At 39.3% G+C, this 19,272-nt stretch overlaps 1 protein-coding gene across 2 annotated transcripts in view; it reads right to left on the bottom strand.

The window, feature by feature from the left end:
* The window catches only part of doc2b (double C2-like domains, beta), a 112,830-nt gene that overhangs the window by 16,449 nt on the left and 77,109 nt on the right, over positions 1-19,272 (bottom strand). For both annotated transcript variants that reach the window (XM_071506038.1, XM_071506039.1), the window contains 2 exons: positions 11,526-11,635; positions 7,306-7,432 (listed from right to left, as the gene is read on the bottom strand). In XM_071506038.1, coding sequence (XP_071362139.1) covers positions 7,306-7,432; positions 11,526-11,635 — 237 coding nt within the window. The remainder of the gene's footprint in view (positions 1-7,305; positions 7,433-11,525; positions 11,636-19,272) is intronic.

Genomic DNA, 19,272 nt, shown 5'->3' with positions numbered 1-19,272 from the left:
CAACCTCCAAATTTGGGACATAGCCAAGGTGTTGCATTAATGGATGTTTTGTAGGAAGTGGGTACTGGACATGGCCTAACTGGTGAACATAATGGAGCATTTAGCAGCTAAAAAGCATGATATATCCCTCAGGAGTTGGTAGAGATGCAAAACAGAGCTAAAAGAGAGAGAAGGCTGGACTGGATCTTCATCAGGTGCACTTCAATTGAATAATAGTGATGCTCTGTAACTGCTGGATGTGTAAATAAGCAACTATCATCTTTGTAAGGTTATAACACATCAGTGTTGCATTAAAAACTTCTTAATCCTGCCCCCAAAAATCTGTTATTGCAGGTTTAAAGAAACATAAGAAAAGGTTTTATTGTAGAAACTGGTAACAGCTTGTACAAACCAGATGAAAAAAAGCACCCTCTTTGGTTTTTAAAGCCAAAAGCATCTTTTCTAGATGTGAAAAGCAATTGTGCCAAAAAAGTCCAAGGCACGTTAAGTATTCTGTTGTTTGTAGCTTGTATACACACCTTAAACATCTACCCATCCACATGAATGCAGGCTTATGATTTGGTGTACTGCAAGCTGCTGTTTCACATAATCATGCCCATAGACGCCACAATCTTTCCTGCTAAAAACTGACATCCTAAAACATCCAGAACATTCAGAAACAGCATAAGAATAATAAAATGAAGAAGAAAAACTGGCAGAAAAAGCCTCTGCAGACACAGACTTTTGTCTCCTTCACAGTCTTGTACTGTGTGTCGGAGACAGTACTCAACAATCTGTCCAGCAGTGTCCACAGCAGGATACTAATCAGATATCTACAGGGAACCAACTCACTCTACATGAATCACAGATGACTTTTGCAAGATGTCTCACTGGACTTGTGGACTCGCCATCCATTTCATCTGGCATGCCAACATGTTTCAGATGCCGCCTTGGTTTAGTGTCAAATCCATTTAGTTCTGTCTCTTCGTCTGCTGTTTATCCATGTTTAGGACAACCCACTGTTGCCTCTGTCTCTCTGTCTCCTTTAACAAGAAACACTTTGGGAAGTCTGTGACAAACCAAGAGGCTGTCAGGAATATAACAGTATCAAGACAGCAAGTGAGCGAGGGGGGACATACAAACCTCAGGATGCCTGGATGGCAGCAAGGTCTGCGTATCTGACAAGTGCAGACATCCTTGCAGCATTCAGTGTCGTCTTTTCCATTTCACACTCACAGTCCATCCATTTAGCCTGGCTAGCCTTCATTCTCTAATGGCATTTTTTTTAGATGGCATATAAACAACATACACCAACAAAGGACACAGTCAGGACTAAGACTCAAATGATTACCATGTAATATCATTAATCATGGATACAAAGACATAAACTGTCTGCAACTGCATGGCCACCGCTCTTCCCCGACCAAGGTCTGCTCTCCTTTTCCTATCTCTATCAACATAAAATCAACTTACATAAGCAAATACATTACTGCGCAGTAGTGTTTTCTTAACATTGTCCAGCTAATTGCACCATTGCCCGGGGGAAAACTCAATTAAGATTGGCTAGAGGATGTCCATTAATTGAATTTAATGCACAGTACAACCGGACACCTCTGATGTGACTGAACATCATTCCGAATGAATGTAGGTGCAGTGCTAAATAATCAAGTGAGATATACATCACTGTGTTTGCCCGCTTCATTGTTTTCCGAACTCCACAGACACAACAAAGCAGCACAGACATAACAACCCAACACAATAATATTTCAAATGTATTGACTGGGTTCCAGGTATTATTCAGCCCCTTAGGGGTTACTAGGAAAACAGAGATATTACCAGGAACAAGGTCTGGAAATATCCCAGGATCAAGGTGGGTTTTCCGTTGTAATCAATTCCAATTTCTAAAGATACAGCTCAAAGTGGAAAACCTTCACTAGTTGCCACAGGTGTCTCTGTCTTTGCCCATCTCCCTACCAAAGCCTAACAATAGGAAAAACTAAATCCTGACATGCTTAAAGGAGCACAGGTCTCCTGTGTCATGACTAAACCTCTCTGAGACAATGCGTGGGTAGTTCAGAATATGAACAGGAAGCTGGGCCAAAACGCATCTCCTGCCAGCATCCTGATAGGATCCCTCAGATCAACACCTCTCAGACGACAGTGGGGCGCTGCCTATTGTGCTGATGTAAGAGAAGAGGCTGCGACTTACAGGGCACTGGCATTCACTCACAAACATATCCCACACCGAGAGGACAGAAAAAGTAGTGCTGATAACAGAGGAGGTAACATCAGATAAGGGAACCTGGTGCTCAGAGGCTTAACCAGGGATTTTTTAGCTCAATGAAAGAATATTGCTGCAGGCCACCCTCTTCTTATTTTCAAATAAAACAAGATAAAATAGTCTAAGTTTAAGGCCCCTGGGTTCTCTAATGCTTATTACAGCACAAACAACATAGTGACATTTTCTTCTGAGTAGGTTGGTTTAGTATTTGTGCCTTTAAAGCCCCTGAAAACTTACTTACTTATATCTAACTGAGATTTGACATCAACAATTAATATTTATGAAGATTTAAACACTTTGCTAATGTGTTTCATCAGGACTGTGTGAGTGTGGTTTGATTAGATTTGACTGAGTGCAGGCAACATATGCAAGCAACTATCATCAACTGTTTCTAAAATCTGATTGTTGCATGGAAATATATGACACCACCTTTTTCCAAATGAGTCCCACCCTTTCAGAACAGCAAGAAAACAAACACAATTACAGAAATATCTCATCCAAAATAACTGAAACATTTCTAACTTTGACAGAAAAAAATTGTATTAATTACTCCTAGTAAGAAGCTGGCAGGGGGCTGTGGCTCAAATGTAGCGCAGATTGGCTGCTGATCCCAGGGTTGGTGGTTCAATCCCTGGCACCTTGAACCCAGGGCTGTGTCAGGCAGAGCATCTGGTGTTTTTAAAAAAAAAAAAAAAAAAAAACTTTTTCAAATCAGCAATGCGGATGGTGTTTCCTCCAGCCAAGGGATAACAACAAAACAACTCCTTGTGAGAAGCTGACTGAGGAATATAGGACCTTTAACTAATAGACTGACAGTGAAGATAGTGTCATCACTGGTGGATCGTGAATATTCACAGAAGAGCTCATGGAAATCTTGTCATTAACTCGCTAACTCCTACTGTTGGCAAATGTGAACACTGTCTCCCAGAAATTATGTTTATACACAACTAAACTGCAACAGCAAATCTGTTTTGTTGGAAACATATTCACTGGCTGGATTACATTTAGAAGCTAAATCTTTTTGAATGAAGAGCTACATTAATTAACGGCAGTGAAGTCGCCAGGAGGTAGCTGGGGTGGCATTTCCTACAAAACATATTTGCTGTTAATCTCTAGGAGACATTTTTGCTATTCGAGGCTGTAGTCCTGAGCTCCTCTTCTAAACATACCATTTGCCTCTTTTCACATACCAGTGATGGGCAGCTCCAGGAGCAACGTAACCAAAAACATTATAGGGTAATAATGGGTTTATGTTGTGTTGACAGCCTCTGGCATTACAGTCATTTTTACCAGAGGTCTCTGGCTTATTCAAGAAAAGAGTTTGGCCTGATGGTGACGCTAAACAAAAGCTCAGAGGTTATCATTGTCATTAGATATCATCTTCTGGGGGCCATACACGTCCATACTTTCAGTTTCATTATTTGTCAACTGTGGACCTGCTGGTTTTGGATGGACCGACCAACATCACCACCCTCTCCCCCCACCACCATAACCTTTCACGGGCTGTCCTGAACTATTTAGCACAACAGCAATGTTATTGCCAGTGCTGGACTTTCAGGGCAGAACATTTCAACAACTTTTTAACACTGTCTTACACATATTCTAATAGTGCTATCCAAGAACTAAAACTGCCATTTTTCTAAATGGCAACAGGATGAGTAACAAAGTTGTGGTCATCTCTTACAGTTAAGCCTCTCGTCTGACTGAGCCTGGGAAATCGAGAAATGTATTGCACAGAGACACTTAGCCAAGATTTATTGCCAGATAAGGCTGCTGGCTCTTACACTGTTCAGGCCCTCTTGCTGTTTTCTGGTGCCAGTGCTGGTGGCAGACCCGGAGTTGAGGCTGGCAGACACATCCCTTAGATAGACGTGGTTGAGTGGTCACAATGTTAACAAGGACACAGCTGTCCAGGCAACTTGGTGTTACCTTGGGATTACCAAAACATACAAACAGCTCCTCTGACATTCAAGGACCTTTATGTCAGGATGTGTAGACCTTTATATTTATGGTGGGAACTATCTATAGTGACAATGGAAGCAGTATGTTGGGTCTGAGGTGGTTTCTGTGCAGATTTGTTCCCTTCAGGTGCAGGTTTACTGCAAATTCATTGGTCCTTGTCTGGGTTGAACGTGGTTAAACTTTAGCCACACTATAAATTCCCAGTGTTCACAGTGATTTGGGTGATTTATTGATGAGATGATAAATTGATGAAAAATGACATAAATTTGGAAGAAATGTTTTCAGACTGTTAGGTTACGTCTAAACATTGTTTTCTGCATTTCTTTAACTATATTTCAGCCCGTGACAGGTCCTATCCACAGGTTCGCAGGCCGACTGACTTGTTTATGAGCTGAACAAGCCAGTCAAAATGCTCCACTGTCAGGCCAAAGCCATCAATAAGACGAGCCCTGCAAGCTGCTGGATGAGATGATTAAATGGTCGCTGCTCTATTCTCCCCAGCACGGCGAAACAACATCCTGTGTTCAAACAGAACTCCTTATCCACTACTTCAAGAGCAAGCAGAGCAGAACGCTTCCTTCCTTGAGCTCTCTCTGTAACCAGCTCCACTTTGCCTCGAAGCATTTCTATGAGAAAATGGGCAAATTGCGCTTTATACTCTCCCTTGCTTGGGTGAGACATAGATGTATGACAGGGTGGTCCAAAATAGCAAAACAACCAAAGTGAAACAGAACAGACAACCCCTGAAAAAAACAGTTACTGAGTTTGACACATGTATCTGCTCTACAGCTACTGCATGCTGTGATGGTCCGAGCTACCAGATCTACTGAAACATCCTCCAGTTTTTCTTCCTCTTACTAAAAAGAATTGCGATATAAGAATTAAAGAGCATGTATACTGAATGTAGAGTAAATATAGATACTCTAGATACCTGGTGAAGAGCTACATTGCAGTGGTTTCAAGCAGGTTCTAGCTTCAGTTTCCTAAACCATGTTCACATTTAGTCCCTGTGGTGGTACATATTCAGCCACGAGCGTCATGTAATCCACTGTCAGTATGAGCTTTTCTTGGTGTGAAAACACTATGAAAATACTTGTGAGTCAAGGTTTAGAGAGGTGAAGTTGCAAATTGTAAACTGCTTTATCTACTTGTCATAATTTTATACAAAAAAAAGAAAAATCAGCATGGAGACTGTGACTGTGATTTCTGCTGGCACTGTTACTCTGTAATTATTGTATGACAAATGATAACCACCATACACAAGTGAAATATGGTCATTTTGAAAGCGTAGCATGTACTTACACTGAATAAACCTTGACAAGATAAGGGCCTAAAACGGTGAATGCACCGTGGCCGTTTGAAACCAGTTTTGCACCAGCATATTTTGTATTTTTGGATGCTATTTCACACTCCCACATAGAGAACAAAGCATATGAGAAGAGCAACAGGAATTTGTCTCTCCAAACACAAGGCAATGCTCTATACTCCAAATATGGATGGTCCAGAATTACACTGTATTATTCTTTTAAACCATAAGCTGTGTAGGCACTTTGAAAGGGATACTCAATCACAGTTCAATGACACTCCACTTCACTCCCATGCTCTCAAAACACATAATCCACTCCTGCACCCCACTTATGGCCTCAAAACCCAGTACTCTAATCTGTCCTGTGGTTTGAATTAAATCCTTAGGGATACTGTTGTTTCCTCTTGCAGTTACCAACATGTGGCCGTCTATATGGAAACACCATTGTAATGACACACACTACCTAAGGCAAGAATTAAGCTTTTATCTCTTGTTTGCAGAACTAACTCCTCCATTGGCTCTTAAGGAAGTCAGCTTGTCAATTGGTTATTGTTTGTAACAAAACTATACAGCAGGGTAAGAAATAACTGCACCTCTTATTGTCTGAATAGCTGTGTCATTCCACACAAATTCACAGCTACATGATCACTTTACAGGACTAGAAAAATAATAATCTACAATCAATTACTTTATTGATAGTCACAGGCAAAAAAGAAGGTCAAAGGCTTGCTGCAAATCTAATGGCCCTGATTAAATCTTGTTGTTTTTTGAATAACATAAAAAAAAAAAAAAAATACAGTATAGTGCATTCCTGTAGTGCACTGATTTCCTGATGGATTTTCTGTTTAACATTTAATATAAATCAAGACACTCAGCAGACTTTAATTTTATTAATTAGCTGACACAGAGTCTAGATATTTTCTGAATATGAGCTGCAGTGCAGAACATAAGTGATAATGTTAGTCTGAACCAGTGATCAGTGCATTTAAAATAGCTACTATAGCTATACCGGAATATAGTGTAATATGGTGTCGTAAAATACAGTGTAGTGCAATTTAGTACAGTATGTTCTTGGGTATAGTTTATTATAGTACAGTACAGTGCACTGGAGTGCAGCATAGCATGTTTTAATATAGTATAGTACAATATAGTATCTACTGGAGTAAAGTATAGTATAGTACAGTAAAGTACCGTATAGAAGAATATAGTAAACATATATATTTATTATAATTCAATATAGTAAAGTACAGTACTATATAGTATATAATGGAGTATAGTATAGTATACATTTTACATAGATAAGTAAAATATAGTATATATCTATACTGTACAGCAATATAATATATGTTGTAGTATACGCTGTACAGTATAGTACAGGACAGTATATTCTGTAATATGGTGTTGTATAATACAGTATTGTATGGTACAGTATATACTGGAGTATGGTATACTGATACTTGAAATGTATAGTGACCAGTACTGTGTAGTAGAGGGAGGAGTATGTAGAAAAGATAATATAGACTAATATAAACTAATATAAACTTGAGCTAATGTAACAGTTGTTGCAGAGTTAATTTTAATTATGTGAATTTGCACAATCACTGTTCCTGTGCTATAGAGTTTTTATTACCACACACACACACACACACACACACACACACACACACACACACACACACACACACACACACACACACACACACACACACACACACAGAGTCACATCTTTACGACAACATCAATAACCACAACCATGAGTGCAGCACAGTGGACTTACAGGTAACTGTTTCTCCAGGCAGTTGTTGAAGTTTTTGATTTGGTTGGGCTTCAGCTTCTTCAGGGGGATTCGCGTTTCCCCGATGAACTCGTTGTGGCGGAATTTGTCCTCATCACACACTGAAATCCTGAGAGGAGAACAACACAGTAGGTGGAGGAGGACAAATAAATGAAGTGAGGCTCAGGTTAAGGTTATGTTGCCGAGAGGAGGCTTGAAACCGTAAAAACCTGTCATTTTCCACCTGGAGCCCCTCATCCTCCATCACAGGGAATCACTTCTCACTAAAATCTTCCCTTCACTACAGAGGTACTCCGACTGAATCTCTGAGGCCACCAGTCACCAGTCACTACCAGTAAATCCTGGTAGTTCTGCAGAGAAGGGGTTCAGAAGATTTTTGTCAGACTCAATCAGTAAGAGAGGAAACGATGGGATAATTAGACTTGAGGAAGCATTCAGCCATGTGTGGATCAAAAGACTCAAATTAGAGGAGAACCTCTTGATGAGAAGAAGTTCAGAGACAAATGACATTGTTCCTCTTCATGTCAAAAAAATTTAAAACCCAATCACGCCTCCAGCTTGAACATACAGTACCTTGCTGTGCTCATCTTATTTACTCAATTAGTGCAGCTCGAATTGAATTGTGCTGTGGTGCATGGTACATTCAGCCTGTTTACTGATTTGTATTATGTGCCCCTTCTCTGTTTCCACTGAACACATAGACACACAATCTCTTATCAATGCATGACAACATCCTTTGTAAACATTAGTGTATATTTGCCAGCGTATTCTTCAATCAATATAGAAGAAGATTCATTATATGACACAGTGTAACTGCTTACAAAAGATAGTGATTGATGGTGAACTGAAAAGGCAGCTTACAATTCAAACCCACTGAGGACAAAGGCACACAGGCAGTACACTGAGATTTACTTTCCAGACTGGAGATCTACATTCCTCTCTGCCATTTCATTAAATTTATAATGAAAGTCAATTATTGGTGGGGGGACAACGCTGCTCTCAGTGGACGTAGCCTGTGTCTTCAATAAATGCAGAGAGCCGTCCTAATGTAAGCACTCCCAGCTCTAACATGACAGCTCATGTTGTGCAATACTGTTTGTTATCAAGTGCTCTTCACTGCATAATCACCTGATGTATATGCAGCCATAGAGCATCCCAGGGCAAAAGTATTATGTACTCATGCCTTAGGGTGCCAGGTGAGAAGCCCTGTAGCTTGTTGCGGGAAGCAGTGTAATCAAAATCACAATGAAACTCAATAAAAAAAAAAAACCAAAAAAAAAAACTTATTTGCTACATAGACAGGGTAAATTTACAACAAGAAATGAGTAGTGCTGTTTGGAAATGGGGAGACCTTTTCTCACAGTCTATTGTTTCTGGAAAGTGGTTTATCAAGGCCCTGCTCTGGGAATAGATTTTTGCTGTGTCCATCAGATCACAGCTGTGAGAAGCTGCTAATAATACAGACATTCTTTGTTGTTTTGGTTCTCAATGCAGCTACAGTAAAGGTATATTCTTGCTGCTCTGCAACACACACACACACAATAAAATATGTGCAGAGCATTGATTTGGCTGTCAATCAATAACAGCGATTTAAGAATTACTTCACCAGCTTAGAAACAGCACATCCTTTCCTGTTGCTCATCTGTAGGAAAATGATTTTAAAAAATAAATTGTTGAAGAATTGAAGCTCCGACTTATATTAAAAAATATTCTTTTAAAAAATATATAATTATTGAAACATTTTCTGATTTGTTGAGCACATAGTGGGTTACCATTAATCCAATAAAGCTGAACATCCACTTTGGTGGTAGTAGTAGAAAGAAACACTTCGAGCTTCTGGATAAGTTCCTCAAACCCTGTGACAGAATAGTGTTGAATGAGTCTAAGAGGTTTAAGATTAGGGGGCCTCATTAACTATTTCCTATATAACAGACACTCAATTGTTACTCTTTATTGAGAAGTAAATTGGGATTTTGGACACTTAAGGACAGGTTAGCACTTTTGCCCCGCAGCAAAATGGGTCTCAGTTCGAATCTGCCAACCATTTGGAGTTTGCATGTTCTTCCCGTGCATGTGTGGATTTTCTCCGGGCCTACAGGTGTGAATGATTGTTTGTCTCTGTATGTCAGTCCAGTGATAGAACGTATGGCTATGTGTCATCGTTTGTGTTGTGCAGCTATTAAATTTTACGCCAATAAAATGTGATGCAGACCAATAGAAAGTTGTGTACGTTTTATGGGCGCTACTTTCTTTGTTCAGGTGATGGTAAATAAGGAGCGATTTGAGTGATTGAGTCCACAGCCATGTTGGCAGCTTTTGAAAGGCTTTACTTAGGCACAGTGGTGCTTTCAGCAAAATGTTAACATGCTCACAATGATATGTAAATGTTAACAGGTATAATGTACAGCTGAGGCTAATGAGAATACCTTTAGTTTTGCATGTATTTGGTCATAAACCAAACTATAAGAGAAGTAAAAAAAATTTCTAGGAGTTAAATGGTCACCAAGTTTTAATAATTCTGGGGGGAATATGAATATCTGTACAACATTTTTCAAGACATTTCACTTAAAACTACAAATGAAAACCTTGTGTGGGAAGAGGAAAGGTCAGGGGATCACCAAGGTCTTAAGGATTCATTGTCTGGGGATTGTGAATGTCTGTACAGAATTTTGTGCTATTATATTTCCTTTTGTTTCACAGCATAAGTGAAATTTCTGACCTGCTGGTTGTGCTGCAGGAGGTATCAGGAGATCTGCAAAGTCAGCCGGCTTCATCCTCTGGAGACAATGAATGTCCGTATAAAGTTTCATGTAATCCATCCAATAGTTGTTGGAATATTTCAGTATGAATGTGGCGGCCCCTCCAGCCAATCAGCATCATTTTTTGTTGTGACGCCTGTTTTGTCAGATTATATAATGAGCCCCGTGGCACAACTACAGGCAGGAGCATGAGGACTAAACTTTGTAACAGCACCACAGTCACAATGGAAACACACCCAGAGTAGAAACTCGGACACCTGGGTGGGAAATAGAAAAATAAAGCAAACTAAAGTCCTGAACTATCACTGGGATATGTTCTGTAGCTACCAGAATGCATATGATTACATAACCTACTTCCACCACTTGATTGCACAGTGTTAACACTTTGGTAAAAATAAAGGAGCTAAGAACAGTGAAGTAACACTTCCATTGCATAACAGTGTCATGTTTACCATCAGAAGTAGATGTTTCTGTTCCAGGTTTTAGTCTATTCTTAGGTGTTGTAGTGAAAACAAATAACCAACAGAACAGGAAGTCATCTCACACAGACAAAAGTGCTGTTTGGAGATTACACAAACAAAAGGTTTTCCCCGCTGTCGTTCTGCTTGAGGCTATCACACGTTCAGGTTTCACCCTGGCACAGAAACCCGCAGCAGAAAGTGTAGTGAAAAGGAATCAACAGGTTAAATAACAACACCACTCAGACAGAGGCGGTTACAGCATTTACCTCAGGAGCCGGGAAGAAGAGGCACTGTCAGACATGATGGGGACGAGCCCTTCTAACAGATCCACAGCAGCTCAGGTTAAACATTCTTCTCTTCCATTCCCTTCATTTCCCTCTTTCTTTTTTCTCCTCTACCTTCCTTTGTTCTTTTTATATCACTTTTTCCTTTCCTTTTATTTCTTTCTTTTTCTCTTTTCATGTCTTTATTTGCGTCCTTTTATTCTTCTCTATTCCTTTCAATCTTTTCTTTCTTCCTTTTCTGTCCATTCCTGTTATTTCCTAACTACATTTCTTCTTTTCTCCTTTGTTTACATTCCTGTCATTTTATTCCTTTTTTCTCTCCCTATTTTTTTAAATTTTGTCTTTCATTCCTCAGCTTCTCTGATTTTCCTCCTTCCCTTACATTGCTATCATTACATTCCCTATATTCTTTTCTTCCCATAGTTTCACATCTTAATTACAACTTTCTTCTTTTCCTCTGTTTGCTTCCATTTATTCTTTCATCCCCTATTTCCTTTATTTCCTTCCTTCCTTCCTTTTCCATTGCTTTCATTACCTTCCCTAGTTGCTTTCCCTTTTAGTCATTTGCTTCTTTTCTTTCATTCATATCCTTTTAATTTGCCATCTGTCATTCCTTTTTTTAAATGAATCTATCTTTCTTTCCTACTGTTTCCTCTCATTCTTTCTACTTCTTGTTCTTTCTCTCTTTCTTTTTCTACCTGAGTGTTTTGCGGACCATATCCTCATCAGTGATGCCGTAGTAGGTCAGGGTCTCACTCCAGACAGGGTTGAGTGTGTTGTGCAGGGTCTTGGTTCTAAGTTTATTGGCCTGAAAGACAAAGAGAGAAGTTTGTCATTGAACAGAATTGAACATTATCATTGACTAACTACTGTCTCCCTGTGACAGCTCTGGAGAGCTCATCCCTCAGGTGTCAGATTCATTGAAATGCTGCCAGAATTATATAAACATCCTGGAAAATGTGCGACGCCTCTCTGCTCTGGTGAAAATTTGTCAATACATTGACGTCTGGTGGTCCACACCCGAACACAAGCTCACTGCTGCATATCGAACATTGTCAGGAATGAAAAATAAACTGTGGACTGCATTTACGAGTGACAGCCATTATCAAAGCGATGCAGGGAGAGAATGAAAAACACAGTACAATGTGTTGAATTCTCTGAAGTTAAAAGATATGGTTCAATTCTGGCTGTTCAGCTTGTTTGTGTTAACACAAGAGAGAACAATGTTTCAGTCCGAACTTCACCAAGCATTAAATTCTCAGCCTGGAAAAAAAAAAAAAATCTTTATACTTGAGCCACAGGCTGCAACAATAGAATACGATATAGCATACAACAGAAGTCCTCCCATAGAGACATGTCATATATGACATGTCATATATGACATATATGTCTCTATATCAAGAATGATGTTGCCATATATTTCACCTATAAGGGGATATATTGTTACCACATATACACATCCTCTGGACATATTAAGATATAAGTTTATAACATATATGAAGTACCCATAGTAAAAATTTGCATTTGTGCATATGCATGTTAATATATAATTATTTTTTCTATATTATAACATGTTATAATATGGTTGTAACTTGTTATGATATAGAAAAATTCATTATATATTAATATATGTACATACATAAAATAACAATTTGTGATTAGGACCCTTTGGGAACAATGGAGGATTTGCTCTTCAGATGGGTCTTGTGTTGCTGTGGTCAGCACTGAACAGGATCCCTTGTGGGTTATAACTGACACATGTCACTGAGTGGTCAGATAAGCAAGAATCGCATCAATACATATCAAAGAAGACACTGGCCTGTTTCACCGCATCTTCACTGACTTACTTTGCCAGATTTGCATCAACTGCAGTCTGGTGATGGAAATTACTGTGACAAGCTACACAGGTGTATCAGTGGAGTATTGTAAGGGGAAATCCTGAGCCCGCCTCAGTACAAAAGAAGATGAGGGTGGTGATACAGCTTAGTGAGTCATGGGTGAAGACATGTGATCCTGCTGAATTTAATCAATCAGCTGTTGTGTTTATTTGCAAGTCTGATGGCAGGTCTCCATGTAATAAGCCTCTCACTGATTGTTTCCCCCCAATCAGTGGTTGTTTCCAACAGGAAGGCCATCGAACACACACACACACACACACACACACAAAGTATTTTAAATAATGTTTTAAAGGCTGATAACCACATTTTATATTCGAATTATTCATTTCATTTCTTCCTTCTTTCTGTCCTACATTACAGGTTTTTCCTGGTTTTTGATCATGTTGGAGTAAAAATATCTCTGAAAGAACATTTACAACTGTTTTATACTCTTAACTCTGTGGACTCCCACCCCCACCCTTCAATCTGTTCACTTACTGAGGCTGTTCAATTGTATTTTCTCTGAACTTGCATGAATGTAGGTATTCTGGTTTCAGAGCTTCATTCACCGTCCAAGTTTGTGATCTGTGCAGCAGTCAGGTCTGGTTTGTGGTTTCAGTAGTTCACTACACAAAACCTTCCAAAAAAGTAATTTACCTACCTCAATCAATATACACATGTGAATGTAGCTGAACTACCAGTCGGCTACTGCAAAAGTGTAGTTAAACTACTAGCTTAATTACATCTATTCCCAACACTGTCTATAAGTAAGTCAGTTCATTCAGTAGATTGTTTCAGAGTCATTAGGTTCTGTAAATGCAATAATGTGTTGACATAAGACAATGTACTTTTGAATACTTAAGCACTTTTAAAGCAATTACTGCAGTACTTTCACTGAAGTTAAAATCTGAAAATCTCTACTGCAGTAATATTTGGCCAGGAGTATCTATACTTTGACTCAAGTAATGGAGCTGTGTACTGTGTCCACCTCTGATGCCTGTATGCAAATACTATACTATATTACGGCACAGGTCAGTCAGTACTGCTGTGGTGAATATGTGGTGAAAAATGTGACACTGTAGGCAACCTGTCCATTCAGCCACTACTGTCTGAAGCAGTGTTTCCATCCACTATAAGAAGGTCAAGGTTTTCCACACTGTTGGGAGGGAACACCTTGGTTATTTTCTACAACACACTTCTTGGCAGTGACTGAGTGGACTGTTGGCAGGATGCTGAAAAGCAGAAGAAGTGATGATTTGAATGACAGGGTAGTCAAGTGAAAGTAACTTGTGGGCAGAGATGCAATAAATCACAATGAAGCAGGCTGACTTGAAGGTGTGATGCAACAAATATTTGAATTAAAGGGTTACAAAGCCTTAACTGGTCCAGACCCATGAAATGACATAATGAGCGCAGGCTGCATGTGTGATTAGAATTCATTAAAGGGGAAATAATTCACCAGCAGCACCTGCTCACAGATGGAGGGCAGTGCAACAAATGAGCAACTGGTGCCACAAGTCGTCTCCGCTGCAGAGGCTAAAGTGTCGCTCTCAAGCCAATTATTGCACCATTTTTTCACACACCTCTGGATCTTTGCTCTAACTAGCTTTAGCTTAAAGAGCATACCCAAAGGAGAGAGGTGGTGAGGCTAAAAAGAGTTGTGTAGGAGGGAGAACCAGTGGGCTGCAGACGCACACACACTTTTAGACTGTTCTGTATCTTAATTCAAATCAGAACAGGCCCGTCTTATCTGTGCTGTTTGTTCTATAAAACTAATCAGTAAGTAAAAAATAATCTGTTTTGGCCGAGACTGGTTTTGTGCACATTCCATGTCAAACAGTAAAAATGAAAAACAGAGCCATATAGTAGAAAAAAAGCAAAAGACATGAACATTATTCACCATGATTAAATACTGAGCCATGAAACTCCAGTAATCTAGTGTTGCACTTCCTTAAAGTTGGTGAATTTACAAAAGAGATTAAAAAACAGAGCAGTCAAAACTGAAGCAGCAGGGGCAGAAAGATCCTAACTTTTAGTTCCTCATAAGGGGCTTGTCAGTGGCAGGCGTACCAGACCTTCATTATCAATATCAACCAATAATAAACATGTGGTTTGAGTTGTAGAACAGTCATGTTTTGGTTGGGTTTATATACCTGGATAAGTTTGAGTTGTAATAAGCTTCTTGCACAAAAACTATTGGGTTTGTTTTTGTTTTTTTTTAAACAGGAGGACAGCCTCCCAAAAACGCTGTCTCCTACTCTTCCCATAATGCACCTTGACAGCATCTTTCCATTACACCCTCCCTGCCCAGTAAATGCCCAAATCTTTCAAATTCTATGTTTGAAACTTTGTGACAAAGGTCATTCTGTTATAAAGCTGTAGTGTCTAAGGTCAAGCCAAGGTAACCCTACTGATTTCACACAAAAATAATCAAGTAAAATCAAAATCTGTTGAATTAAATTATATAGACTGAAGTAAATCTTACAGGTGCTGTAAATTGTTTACTGTTCCATTTATAGAGTTTGGAAATTTTCTGTTGTTGCAGACAGAGACGGGCTGTTAGGTCCAATTTCATAACAGGAAAAAGCTGGTAAAGAACAGAAACAAAAAGAAAACAGAAAAATCTAACTAATGTACTGACACTAGTTCAAGTATAGAGTTACTGTGGGTTATCAAAATTAAAAAAAAGACTTGTTATTATGGCTCCGGTTTGTGATTCATTCCAAGGTGACACAGCACATGGTAATTTTGTTTAATTTCAGACTGGTTACCCACTGAGAAAGCAGGAACATGAATATTACTGCTTGGTGTAAAGCAGCGTGACAGGCAGCTAATCACAATCCTGCTCCACACAGAGCACCTGTTAGCCTGTGATTTCATTGGCTCAATAAACAGAGGCAACGACGCAGGCACTCTCTTATCTCTCATGAGCCTGAAGCTTGTGGGTGTGTTTGCACATAATTTAAATCCTTAAATTGGTTATTTATTTTCTCATGTTGCCTCTGTAGGTGTCACATTTCCCAGAGCAATGTGTTTTCAGGCATTGTTCGTCTTATGCGTGTCCCAGGAGCTTGTGCAAGCTGTGTTGTAGAACATTTGGAAGCTGTTGACTGTGACAGTCAGCTTTTCAACTATTTCGTTTGAGTTGAGTGGAGAGAAAAATAATTTTGTGCTTCTGTTTCATGAGGGAACAGGTGTGGTTGGTTAGAGGACTGTCAGAGGACAGGTGCGTAAAGCTGAACAACCTTTCACAACTTCCAAACATGGCCCCTCTGAGCACGTTGGAAATCTTTGAGTAGTGGTGGTTGGCACCGCCCACTGTTTCAGTCTATATGAGGTGTTAAATATGGTGGTAAGCTAGAACCGATTTTAGGCTCCGTCCACGCTGCTGTGTTTTTGTTTTAAAACGAAACGATCTCTGTCCAGACGACCATATCAGAAATGATCTCCATCCATACTAACACACCTGAAAACACACACATATATGACCAATGGACATCCACAAACCAATGTAACCAGGAAGGTGACTGTCTACTCTGCAGTCGATTAGTTGACAATACCACAAACAAGGAACAGCAAAGGCAGTTGTAGTGTTAAAATACAGAGTATTACTCCACAACAATATCTAGCAAAGACAACAAGGATAGTAATGCTTGTGATTCGTCATCCATGTGCTTTCTCCAGTGCCAGTCGAAGCTGATATGACCCAATCAGGGAGCGAGCATGGGAGTCTGCGTCACTGTTTCCAGAGGTCTCCATTTTTGCCTGCACAGACTACAACACAACCCTGGAGTTTTCAAACTAAAACAGGTTCAGCAGTGTTTCCTAGAGTCTGTGTTTTAGAAGATACAGTTATAGCCAGACATGGTTTCAAAAAATCAATGTTACCTCCCCTTATGTTACTCTCACTTCAACGTGTTTGAAAAACTGGTTTGGAAGGTAAAATCATTCATTTTCTATAATGAAGAGATGCAGACTTCATCTCAAAGATATCATTAAAACAAAGAAATGTTTGGTGTGTCTGTGCAAGTCAATCTATTTGAACAATCAGATTTTATTATTGACTCTCTGTTTTACTCCGACCTCCTCACATATTGCTTTTATTGTGGTTTATTACAAAATACAATATGCAATAAACAAAGGAATTGATTTCATGCTCCCTAAACTGATTCAACTCTTAGGCAAATGTTGGGTTTTAAAAAACAATCAAATCAAACTATCAAATACAATTTAATCATTTTATCAGCCACTGGCTGCGTCGCTCCTGCTTGTGTTTTCTTTACATCACCATCATGTCACACAATTGAGCTGATTCAGTATGAAAGTATAAATATTTGCTGTACCTACTCCATACCAAATTTTTCACCTGCGCTGCTTTATCACCTGTGAAAACATCATCATTTTACATCATTTAACCCCTGTCAGCAAACCACAGTTTAATCTGGAATAATTACAGGCATTTTGTTGTGTTTGATTGTGGTCTCAAAGAAGATGAAACCATGATCTGGCCTCGCAGCAGAGCGTGAAACTTCACTTCTGATTAGAGCGCAAGCAGAACTTATGACCTCTTTAGTGGGTCTTAATGAGGCTCTTAGACCGAACCTAATGATTATTTTGAGAGCAAGCTGCGAGAATATCAGAGCAGGGGGAAGGTGACGGCATCATGTTTTACTGGCACAAAAATATGAAAGCCTTTCTGTGGCCTCCGGCTTGAGAGGAGAGATAAATCCTAGAGGCAACACGCCCTCATGGAGTTTTATTTGACTTACCAATCAAATAATCTATGACATTTTCATATAAAGTGATGCCTGCTCTGCTGCTCTCTAAACTAAAATGGAAGGAGAAAATCCCTTTCAAAAACTCAAACCACTCACTGGAAAGAGATATGACACCGCTCACACTTTGTGAGTGATGAATGATCTAAAATAAGTGCAGAGACAAGGCTTCTCCTGAAGAATGAAAACTTTGAGACTGTTGGAATAATTTAGTGCTGTTCAGAAAGTTGTAAAAGTACATTTAAAAATCTTCTGAAATGTGAGCGCTGTCTGTGACGCCACAGAAGATGTACAGAGCCACTTTATCAGTAGAGATGGAACAGAGTTAGAAGGGGCAGCAGATGGCAGGAGGAGCGAGTCAAACTCAGTGTTGTAGATAACAAAAAGTGTGCATCTTGACCTTTTTCGCCTTTGAGGAAATAGTAAATGATGGTAAGGTCTAAAGCCTGCAGATACTAAAAGAAGTGGCCAAGTTAGTTCATCATAATAGGAGCAGTTCACCTTATATACCCTGATCCTCCCAACACGTCTACAGCTCACTAATGAACAACTCTGGATCTCACTTATTCACACAACACAAATGTGAGAACAATAATGACATTGGATCCAGTAACTGAAAGCAATAATAAAAAACAATATTGTGAAAGCAATAGCAATTATCTTTTAAAAAATTTTAATTAAATTACATTTTCATTTAAAACAAATAAAGTGAACAGATAAAGTGACTACTAATGTAATTATGTGTCATTACCTTTCAAAGTTTTAGGGAATTTTTTGCTTTAGTTTGTTTACATGATATTTTCAACAGATTCTTCTAAGCTTAGCTCTGTCCTCGTGTTTATTTCTGCAGACTGGAGAGCACCCAGCATTTCCTAAAGTCAGACATCATTAACAGGACTTTTTAAAATAAAATGCACTGATTTTGCTGCAATGATCTTGTGAATCATCCCCAGGGTGTGATGAATATTGACAACAATCTGGTCAGTAGTTGTTGCAGTATCTTGCTCTGGACCCAAATCTGTTGGCTGGATATGATCACAGATGATATCTACAGTTGGCAGATTTCTCCTTTAACTGAAGAGGTTGAAGGGGGAGGAGCTGCCCATTCAAACCAACAGCAGGCAGACGGTTGGTTTGCTTTATTGGCCGATACCATTTGTTGTCTGACAATTATTATACCACTGCTTCACATGCAGTCATCAGGCCCCGGGTGTCCTCACTTTCTGAATGGCTAATTGCACATTCTCAATGATAATAATCACAACTCTATCTTTCCATTGTCACTAATTAGTCCATTTTTAAATTTCAGGAAAACATGTTGTGTCATAACAAAGCACCATCAGTGTCTGCACACATGGAGCAGACTAATTTATTCCAGACTAAAAATAATATCAACACTGTGTTTTGTACATAGACTGTACAATATAAGTCACAGCACAATGTGTGGCTGAGACACAGTGGGCAGTGGCATAGCTAACAATAAAGGATGCCACATGTGTGGCAGACATGATAACTGTTTCTATCTGCAGAACCGTAAGAGACTCGGTTTATTTAAAGATCCAGAACAGCTGCAGCTCTAACTGAGAGGTGTGATCCAGACAACATTATCCTGCCTCCCTCAGTCACTGTATATTCGTAGAACAATGAGAAGTCAGTTTGTCAGAGCTGAATTATCCGTTCATTCTTAAACCACAGTGCGAAATCAACAGGTTTGCAGTAATAACACCAGCTCTGCAGACTTTCTCAGTCATGTTATGAAGAGTAGAACATACAGAAGCTAGAATTACCACTTC

This window comes from Trachinotus anak, unplaced genomic scaffold (genome assembly GCF_046630095.1).
Source record: "Trachinotus anak isolate AG129_WGS33_773 ecotype Australia unplaced genomic scaffold, CSIRO_AGI_Tana_v1 ptg000020l, whole genome shotgun sequence".
NCBI lineage: Eukaryota > Metazoa > Chordata > Actinopteri > Carangiformes > Carangidae > Trachinotus > Trachinotus anak.
Note: the sequence above shows the minus strand (reverse complement) of the source record. Positions and strands in the feature narration are given on the sequence as shown.